The 10,182-nt window shown below is 41.3% G+C and overlaps 1 protein-coding gene across 2 annotated transcripts in view; it reads right to left on the minus strand.

Annotated features, from left to right (window-relative positions):
* Window positions 1-7,502, minus strand: part of SPAG6 (sperm associated antigen 6) — a 53,404-nt gene extending 45,902 nt beyond the window's left edge. The window contains exons 1-2 of one of the 2 annotated variants that reach the window (XM_005302772.5): window positions 7,142-7,502; window positions 6,909-7,004 (exon numbers count right to left, since the gene is read on the minus strand). In XM_005302772.5, coding sequence (XP_005302829.1) covers window positions 6,909-7,004; window positions 7,142-7,166 — 121 coding nt within the window. In that variant the 5' untranslated portion in view covers window positions 7,167-7,502. The remainder of the gene's footprint in view (window positions 1-6,908; window positions 7,005-7,141) is intronic. The other variant, XM_005302773.5, reaches the window with a different exon arrangement.
* Between the last annotated feature and the right edge of the window lie 2,680 nt (window positions 7,503-10,182).

Here is a 10,182-nt window from a genome sequence, read left to right on the forward strand (position 1 = left end):
CTCCTCCCATCACACTTGGCACTGTACAAACAGATAAGAGACAGCCCCTGTCCTGAAGAGCTTGCAGTCTGTCTGAATAGATATGACAGAGGCACAGAGAGGTAAAGTGACTTGCACAGGTCACCCAGCAGGTCTCCCAATTCCTTATCCAGTTCTCTATCTACTGGACTACACTGCCTCTCAAATTCCATCCTCAGTTTTCTACCCAACTCCTTGCCACCCCATTCAGAAGGGCATGATCCAGCCATGGGAAAGGATGGCAAGAGCTGTTCCTTAGACTGTTGGCTTTGAGGCCATTTCAATCAGAGAAATAAAACTGATTCTTAATTCCAACTGGATGTCTAACTTCATAATTAAAAGCAACAATCCTCATCAGTGCAAACTCCACTGAAAGAAAATGTATTATAGCTTAAATTCTCACTCAAGCTGAAGATGAGAGTACAGAACTGGTTTCCAGAAACTAAGAAACTGCTAAACTCACAGAACCTGATTCCACTGTACTTATTCTTATTAAATAGCAAATTGCCCAGCAAGTAATCCCATTCATTCCAGTGGCACTACTTGCAGAATATTCTACTTCTAAGGATGAATGAGGATGGCAGAATTAGGCTCACAGTGAATAAGATTTTCACTAGTAGAAATGGGCCTATCCCAAAAGTTCAGACTTGATTCCAAACTATCCCAAAGTTCAAGGCAAGTGGAAGATTTGATCACACAGGGAGGAGGTGTTGATTCAAGTCCATCTTTAATTATTGTTGAAAATATGCAATTTCTAATATTTGAAATAATTGTTTTTCTTTTAATAATTAATTCTGATACCAACATTCATGGGCTGTGCCTGCCAACGGAACAGATTTATTTTTAAAAGAAATGTGTAAAACTACTAACATCAAAACAGCTTTCTTCCATAAATCCCAGCCCACTAGAATGAAATTTGATAAGTGAATTGTTTTTCAGTGTCTCAGTTACACATTTACCAGTTGACGCAGGTTTTCTGGGGGAGGATTTTTTTTTCCTTTCCAGACATGTGCATTAATTATGAATTAAGAGGCCCAATTCTGCAACATTTACTCATCTTTGAGTAATGAGTAGCACTTACTCATGTGAGTAGACTCATTCACAAAAACATCCAAGGCAGGAACAATGGCCAGCAAGAAAGCACACATACAGGAAAGAGCTCTAGGGGAGGAAATCGTAATGATCTCTCACTGTCCCATGAGGGGAATTGCTCCCCCATGGAAGAAGCCATAGGGTAGGCTCCAAACTTGCACACTTTGCACCAAATGTGGGTATCAGAGGAAAGCCAGAGGCACCTGCATGAAGCATTATCTGCAATGACCCCTAGCTCCCAGGTCAATTGTAGCTACAGGATTGGGGGCAGGGGCTCTGCAGACAGTATAATGCAGCCTGGGGCTATATTATCTTTACTGAGGATTCGACACAAAGTCCAGGAGGTGTGTGTGTATTTGGGGTGGGAAGATGTGTATCTTCCCTTTAGCCCTCCCTGGGTATGTGTAGGCTGCAGCTGACAGCAAACTTCCCACTGCGGATAGACAGTAGTGTGCTAAAAATAGCAGTGTGGATGATGCCGCTTGGGCTTTCAAGCCCACTTGACCCCATACATCTGAGCTTGGGTGACTAGCCCAAGTCTCCACCAGAGCCACAACATCCGCACTGCTATTTTTAACGCACTAGGTTGAGCCCTGCTATCATGAGTCTGTCTACCCAGGCTGAGAGGTTCACTCCAAGTTGCAGCATAGACAGATCCCCAGTCTCCACTAGCACAGAGCCCAGACCATGCCGAAAGGCCTCCACAGAGTCTGAAAGGGGAAAATGGTGCTGCTAAGAGAGTTGAACAGTGTTTAACTGGGCCCTGGCACCTCCTAGGTTTGGTGTGTCAGTAATGAAAGTAAACGAATTGCTTGAGTCCCGACACCTCTTTCATTACAAAGTAAGCACTAGAGGGTCCTGCGGCACTTTTAAGACTAACAGAAGTATTGGGAGCATAAGCTTTCGTGGGTAAGAACCTCAATTCTTCAGATGCAAGTAAGTGAGGTTCTTACCCACGAAAGCTTATGCTCCCAATACTTCTGTTAGTCTTAAAGGTGCCACAGGACCCTCTGTTGCTTTTTACAGATTCAGACTAACACAGCTACCCCTCTGATACTTGAAAGTAAGCACTGACGCTAACCCTGTTTTGGTGCAAAAGGTGGTGGAGATCTGTGTGCACAGATCTAGGAGTGCAATCTGAGCCATTATATTTTAAATTCAATTACCCTATTAGTATTATTATCTATCTACTACAGTTGCCACTGATATTGCATATATTGTTACTCACTATTGGTTCACATGCTTCCTCAAATGGCATCTATTATGATATTATGCTTAAAGTGTACTCAAAAATTTTAAAAATAACATCTCCAGCTTGGATGTTTTTGATCAAGGACACTGTTTAATAAATAGCAAGCGCCCTCTCAAACTCTATTTCATTTTTGAAATGACATTAGGAATTTTCATGTATTTATTGCTAAGAATTTCTACACTGACTGATGTAAAGTAAGTTATTTAAAGGCCCAATGCTGCTCAAATTTAATTCAATGGCAAAATTGCCATTTATTTCACTGGGAGCAAGATCAGGCCTGACAGTCCTTTAAATCCACAACAGGGGCCCTCTCCTGTAAGGTGATAAGCACCCTCAACTCCTGTTACAGTCAATGGAAGTTTAGGCAGTAAGCATCTTTCAGGATCAAGTGCTACATATTCTTAAAACAGTTCTCTGCTTAATAAATAATGAGCTTTCTTTATAAGGATAAGCAAAGAGACAACCTTTAAGTGTATATATAGAATGGTTTCATTCTTATGTAATAAAGGACCCCCCTCCTTGTTTCATTAGAAACAGCTTCATATAGCAGGACCACCATAAAAGACAGGACAGTTGTCTGCTAGACAAAAATGCCTCAAAATATGGTTCTTGGGGTTATTTTTTGTTTTGTTTTTTGTTTTAAAGCAATTAACCACATTCAGTTTTAGAAATTGTGCATTTGACACATCTGCTGAAGTATTTCGAAACTAACAGCTGTTGTTACAATCACATGATTATGAATTGGTTTTCAAGGAGGGATTCAGGTTTCATTTTTAATGTCTGTGAACGTCAGCAGTTAAAAAAATTATACAAAAACTATCATTGCAAATATTTTTCTTATCTAAAAATTTGAGAGAAAAATTAAAAATTAAAAATTGAAACAGGAGTAACAGGACTAAACTGAAACATGTCTGGCAGGCAAATATTGTGCATTGTTGTTCCAATACACAAGTAGGCTGGGACCTGATCCTGCATTCCTTGTCCATCCAAAACTCAGTAGGAATTCTGGCTGCACAACAAATACAGTATCAGGTCCCTCATAGGTTCCATGGCCAGAAGAGACCATTGTGATCATCTAGTCTGACCTCCTGTATAACACAGGCCATAGGACTTCCCCAAAATAATTCCTAGAACACATATTTTAGCAAAACAGAACTGGAATCCTAAACTGGAATACTTCAGATATCCCAGTCCTGGGTCTCTTTTGAACAGAAACTGTCAACTGGCTGAATCATGCCAGTTTGCTTGATGGTTTTATGATGCGCACAAGTGGAAACTAGGATAAAACTATCAAACTCATCCCCCAGTCCTGCTTCCACTGATGTCAGTGGATGCAGTATTGAGCCCTTGTTCTATAGCTCAGTGGTTTGAGCATTGGCCCGCTAAACCCAGCATTGTGAGTTCATTCCTTGAGGGGGCCACTTAGGGATCTGCAGCAAAATCAGTACTTTGTCCTGCTAGTGAAGGCAGGGGGCTGGACTCGATGACCTTTCAAGGTCCCTTCCAGTTCTAGGAGATGGGATATCTCCATTATCTGATTATCTGACTTGTAAGCTAGTCCAGACTTTCTCAAATGAGGCCAGTGTGGCCGCATGCAGCCACCAGGGGCTTTTCTTGCAGCCACAGCCTCCTGAGTAGTGACTTGAGGGGCAAAGCAATGGCCTCTACTCCAGGGTCTCCAGCAGGGGTTGGACCCTGCCACCTTCTGGAGCCACAAACACTGTAGGAGCAGGCAACCAGTGTGAGTTCCCCACTTTCCTGGGGGCGATGGGGCTTGGGCTTTGGCTTCAGCCCTGGGGTGGTAGGCAGCAGGCTCCGTCCCTGCGGCAGCAGGCTCTATCCCCCAGCCACAGGGCTTCAGGCTCTGGCCATGGGTTCACCCTCCTCACTTCACCACTGGCACCCGCTGTCTCCAGCCCCCAGGACCCGAGGTTCCAGCCCCAGACTCGCACACCTCCATTGCTCTGATCCCGCTGCCTCCTCCATCCTCCCATCCAGTCCCCCATCACCCCTGGCCCTCCTGCCTCCTTACCCACCTCACCATCCAAGGTTTAATTTGTCCCGCAGCTTGGATGAGTTTGCTGTGCAAAGTGATATTAACAAATATACAAATATCACTTTTCACAATAGCAGACATATTAGCTAACAAGTCTAAAAAAAAAAATCAACCAAAAAAAAGCAAAACATGCAAAGCACCTTATTTGTGTTTCTATTCTATTTAGGTCCAGTAAAGAATAGGGACAACTGTACATTATTGTTATTATTGAGTCTGCAAAAAACCCTACATAAATAAATTACAATGATTTGGACATGTATATGTGCATATTTATTTGTTTTTTGTAAAGTTACTTAAGTATTTTAAGAAAAAAATGTCATAGCAGCCACCAGCAAGAGCTGGTGGCCGCTCTCTGAGGCCACCAAAAAATTTGTTGTGAGAACCCCTGAGCTAGTCTACTATTTGATCTCAGGACATTGGGGTGAAATGCTAGTTAGTGCATTAAACACATTTCCTATTTTTAAAATTAGTTATCGTTCATCTAAACCACATCATTGTTTTCATTTTACTTAAGTTAAAAAAGTCTATTTTTATATTTTCTTTTTCTAATGGTTAGGTAGTTGTAGAGACATTGCACTTCTTCCTTCAGGTTTGTAAAGTGATCAGAATTTCAACTAACCAAATAGCTTTATACTAATTTAATCAACCACAAATGTTTTAAAATAATAAAGTAAAGTATAACTGTGCTTGGAGGTTAGGGGTGTTTTGTTTGGTTGATGGGTTTGATTTGGTTGATTAGTTGGGTTTTTTCTGTTCACATTCTGAAAACAAAAACCTTCTTTAGGCATTTTTTTAAATAGCAAATATAAGGCCTGATCTTGACTTGAATAGTTTGCAGAACTGTTTCCAAAAGAAATGCAATTTGTTAAAATATTCGGCCCCATCCCAAATCCCTTAATCATGAGTAGTTCATATTCAACCAAACAGTCCTGTTTCACAAATGAGGACAAATTGCATCAGTAAGGACAGCAAGATCAGGTTGTGTATACCCTGGTTTTGTGGAAGACAAAATCAAGAAGTATACACAGGCATATAATACTATAAAAGACTTACTTAATGGGTGTTCCGTTCATGGATCATTTGCACAATCAAGCTCAACATTTCTTTAACAAGAACTTATGTATAGTGACATGGTTTGGTTCAAAATTTATTAATAGAGTTGTACATGTTTTCTTTGCGTCTATAGCATTTCAGGAAAACTACCAGTTTAACAGACTTGGAAAACAAGTATTTAAAAAAAAATGCTTACAGTATTCTAATTAGTTCATCAATACCATAAAATAAGTAAAGTTGGGTTGTATTATTCATCAGTTCACATGCTTGACAATTCTTATTTTGGTTTATTAAATTCCATAATAGCAATAAGTCTGAATTTCTAGGTGGTTGCAGAACACATCAGATGGCTGCAAGCATTCAACAATTTATAAACAAATATCACAATATATACCTGCTTACCTTTTGAGTAGGATTTTGCTTTACAATATTAGCCTCATTTAAAAGTCCATTTATTAATGATTCCTCATGCTTCCAAATACAATTTTATTTACAAAATAAAAAATGTTCATTTATACTGCCCAATTTTCCTTTAAACACAAATAAATTGGAATTTGTAGGAGAGCATATCAAAAGTATCCATAGTCTTAAAAAAATTAGCAATAAAATTGCAGTCGAGCAAGACAATATGTGTGTGCAATCCGAGGGTATTGTTAAACTTCCGAATTTCACCCAGGAAGATACAACAGACAGGGTGCCCAAATATGATTGCAATGAGAACTATACAGTATCTACATATTGACTAGTTGGAAGCCTAAGCAACAGGTAAAACAAAAACAAAACAAAAAGTCTTGAGCGGTCTCTAGAAGAATTCCGCAGATAAATGCTGAATATTAAAAATTTGCAGATATTTTATTTTCTCATTCAGCACACTGTGCCTAAAATACTTGTAGCTTTTGTGAACTTAACAGGAACCATTTATATTTTAAAGTCTTTCTGTAAAGCTGTAAAGTTTTTCTCTTCACCTCTATCAATGAGATCAATATTTCTACTCCAACATTGTGAGACACCATTATAATGGCAAAGTAAAATGCTGTCCTTCTACCATCAATAGTTTAAACACACAAATTAGATAGTAGCAGACTGTAAACCCTAGCATTTGTTCTTTAAATGCAACACCTGCGTTATTTTTCTCCTTCATAAAACTGCAGTGGGGGAGGGAGGGAAGTAAAAAAGATTAACTACAGACTCGTTCCTGGGTGGGAGGGTATGATCCTCCTTTCCTCTCTTTTCCTGGCATAGCGACTATGAAACGAATCGTGCAACTACATCTCTTTTGCTGTGGACATGTCAGTTCGATAAGCAAATGCAGACTGGCCTTAAGGTGCAAATACTTTAAGTACAGACTAGTAAAAGTCACCCTGGCCATGTGTTGTGGTCTGGTGCCTGCACAAGAGGGCTGTGGCCCCGATCGGCGGAAGAAGGGAAGCGCTTTACCTGCATTCTGGAGGGTCTCGATATTCTGTGGCCTAGTAGCAAGTTCAGCAACCGTTTGAACGAACTGAGTTCGGGCTTTTTGATACTGCTCGAAAACTGCAGGTGGGAGAGGGGGACAGAGTTAGCATGAGAAGAGATCCCGAGCCGGGCCAGTCCCTCCCGCCCCGCACACGGCTGGAGCCAGGGGCTCGCTGCGCCTGGCCCCCATGGTGGCAACTCCGATAAGTAAATACCTTGTAAGACCTGCCTCTGGCTCATGGCTCCGGGTGGTGGAGAAGCTCGCGAGTCAATGGGAGGGGTTGAGGGGGCACCTGGCGCTCTCTACTTGGGCTACCAGCGCGGCGCGCGAATCCCCTCACGCTGACTCCCGGGCCGAGCAGGGCCGCGCCGGACCAGGCAGCTACTGCCTCGCGCTCAGCCTGGCCCGCGCCGCGCCGCGCTGCAATGTGTATCTTCTCCTAGGTAACCAAACGGAAGCCGGGCGCCGGCGCGGGGCGGAGCCGCCTCCGCCGGATTGTGACATCAGGTGGCTGACCCCGCAGCCGAGCGCGCGCGGAGCTGCTCCCCCCGGGACACGTCGCGCACGCGGGCGGGGGCAGCCCCGGCCATGGACACAGAGCGTGCGGGTGTTTGGGTGCTCGAACCTGCTACGCAGATCCGTTGGGGGCTGTTAGCAGCGCATGTACATAGTGGGGAAAGTGCAATGAACCTGCTGGCTGCTTAGTCTGTTACGAGCTATAGACGGTCTATACACTGCGCTGTGCATAAAGTTAAACAAGTGCGTAAGTGCAGGATCCGGCTGTCCTAGCGGACACATTACATATCCAACATAAAATGTATGGCATGTCTTTCTACTATAATGACATATACACCATATCATGTATTTTATCGCATCGTTATATCGTGCTTTTATTTATTTCATTGCCTTTTTTCTCCCTAGAAGAAAAGCTGTCTCCCCATTACCTGTTTGCCTTTGTGTGTTTTGTGGAACACGCACATTAATTAACATAAGAATGGTCATAGTGAGTCAGATCAATGGTCCCCATCTAGCCCGATAGACTACAGTGGCCAGTCCCAGATGCTTCAGAGGAAATGAACAGAACAGGGAAATTAACCCAGTGATCTATCCCCGATCCCCTGGTTCCAGCTTCTAGCAGTCAGAGGTTGAGGGACACCCAGAGCATGGGGTTGTGTCTCTGACCATCTTAGCTAAGAGCCATTGATGGATCTATCCTTCATGAGCCTATTTAATTCTATTTTGAACCTTTATACTTTTGGCCTTCACAATATCCCCTGGCAAGATTTCCACAGGTTGACTGTGTCTTGTGTGAAAAAAATACTTTATGTTTGTCTTAAACCTGCTGCCTATTAATTTCATTGGGTGACCCCGATACTTGTGTTATATGAAGAGATAAATAACTCTTCCCTATTAACTTTCTCCACACCATTCATGATTTTATAGACCTCTGTCATATCTCACTCAGTTGTCTCTTTTCTAAGATTAACTGTCCCAGTCTTTTTAATCTCTCCTCACATAGAGCTGTTCCGTACCCCTAATTATTTTTGTTGCCCTTCCCTTTACTTTTTTCCCTTTTCTTATATATCTTGTTTGAGATTGGGAAACCAGAATTGCATGCAGTATTCAAGGTGTGGTCATACCATGGATTTATATAATGTCATTATGATATTTGCTGTCTTATTATTTATCCCTTTCCTAATGCTACCTAATTCTCTGTTAGTTTTTTTGACTGCTGCTGCACATTGAGCAGATGTTTTCAGGGAATTTATCCATGATGACTCCAAGATCTCTTTCTTGAGTGTTAACAGCTAATTTAGACCTCTCCATTTTGTATGCATAGTTGGGATTATGCTTTCCAGTGTGCATTACTTTGCATTTATCAACACTGAATTTCATCTGCCATTTGCTTGCCCAGGCACTCAGTTTTTGTGAGATCTCTTTATACCTCTTTGCAGTCAGCTTTGGGCTTAATTACCCTATCTTGAGTAATTTTGTATGGCCTGCAAACTTTTCCACTTCACTGTTTATTCCCTTTCCCAGATCATTTATGAATATGTTGAAAAGCACAGGTACCAGTACATATTTTTGGGGGACCTCACTATTTACCTCCCTTTACTGTGAAAACTGACCATTTTTTATTCCTTCCCTTTGTTTCCTATCTTTTAACCAGTTATTGACCAGTAAGAGGACCTTCCTTTTTCTCCCACGACTGCCTAATTTGCTTAAGAACTTTTGGTGAGCGATCTTGTCAAAGTCTTTCTGAAAGTCCACTGGATCATACTTGTCCACCTGTTTGTTGACACTTTCAAAGAATTCTAAGATTGGTTAGGCATGATTTCTCTTTAGAAAAGCCATGTGACTCTTCTCCAATAAATCATGTTCACCTAGGTGTCTGATAATTCTGTTCTTTACAATAGTTTCAACCAGTTTACCTAGTACTGGCTTATTGGCCTTATTACCAGGACACCTTTTTAAAAAAGTTGGTGTCACATTATAGTTATCCACCAGTCATCTGGTACAGAGGCTGATTTAAGATAAATTACATACCACAGTTAGTAGTTCTGCAATTTCATATTTGAGTTCCTTCAAAACTCCTGGGTGAATACTATCTGATCCTGGTGAAGTATTACTGTTTATTTTATCAGTTTGTTCCAAAATCTCCTCTAACAACACTGCAATCTGGGACAATTCCTCAGATTTGTCATCTAAAATTTGCTATCTATCTATCTATCTAATCACCTATATTTCAACTATATATTTAAGTGGCAAGTTTTAGGTTTTATATATATATATATTCGGAGAAGGAGAGAGTCATTCTAAGTCATTGTAGTATATGTAAAATAATACAGACATTTCTGTCTTCTATACATACACACACACACAAGGGGTCCGATTTTAAGAGGTGCTTAAGACCCTCAGCTTCATTTGAAATTTACTGTGCTCATGACCTATAAGGAAAACATCTCCACTGTTTCTGCTTGTGCTAGGCTCCAGAGAAGAAAGATTTCATCAAGTTATGAGATTTTAAGTGCTTCAGTGAAAGCCACAGCAAAATCCTTCCTCCCCCGAGGGAAAGCCTTTAAATGATGTTTTAAAATTAATCTCAAATGAAGGGATCTCTCACCCCCTCAACTGAGTGAAATTTAGCAGGTCTACTTTTGTGGTTTAATTTAAAACCCTGTTTGCTTTCATTACTTCTGGGTTTTCCCTCCGCTTTATTAATTGGAGGGGATGAAAACGTAATGTGTTTAGTGA

This window comes from Chrysemys picta, chromosome 2 (assembly GCF_011386835.1).
Source record: "Chrysemys picta bellii isolate R12L10 chromosome 2, ASM1138683v2, whole genome shotgun sequence".
In the NCBI taxonomy this organism is placed as follows: domain Eukaryota; kingdom Metazoa; phylum Chordata; order Testudines; family Emydidae; genus Chrysemys; species Chrysemys picta.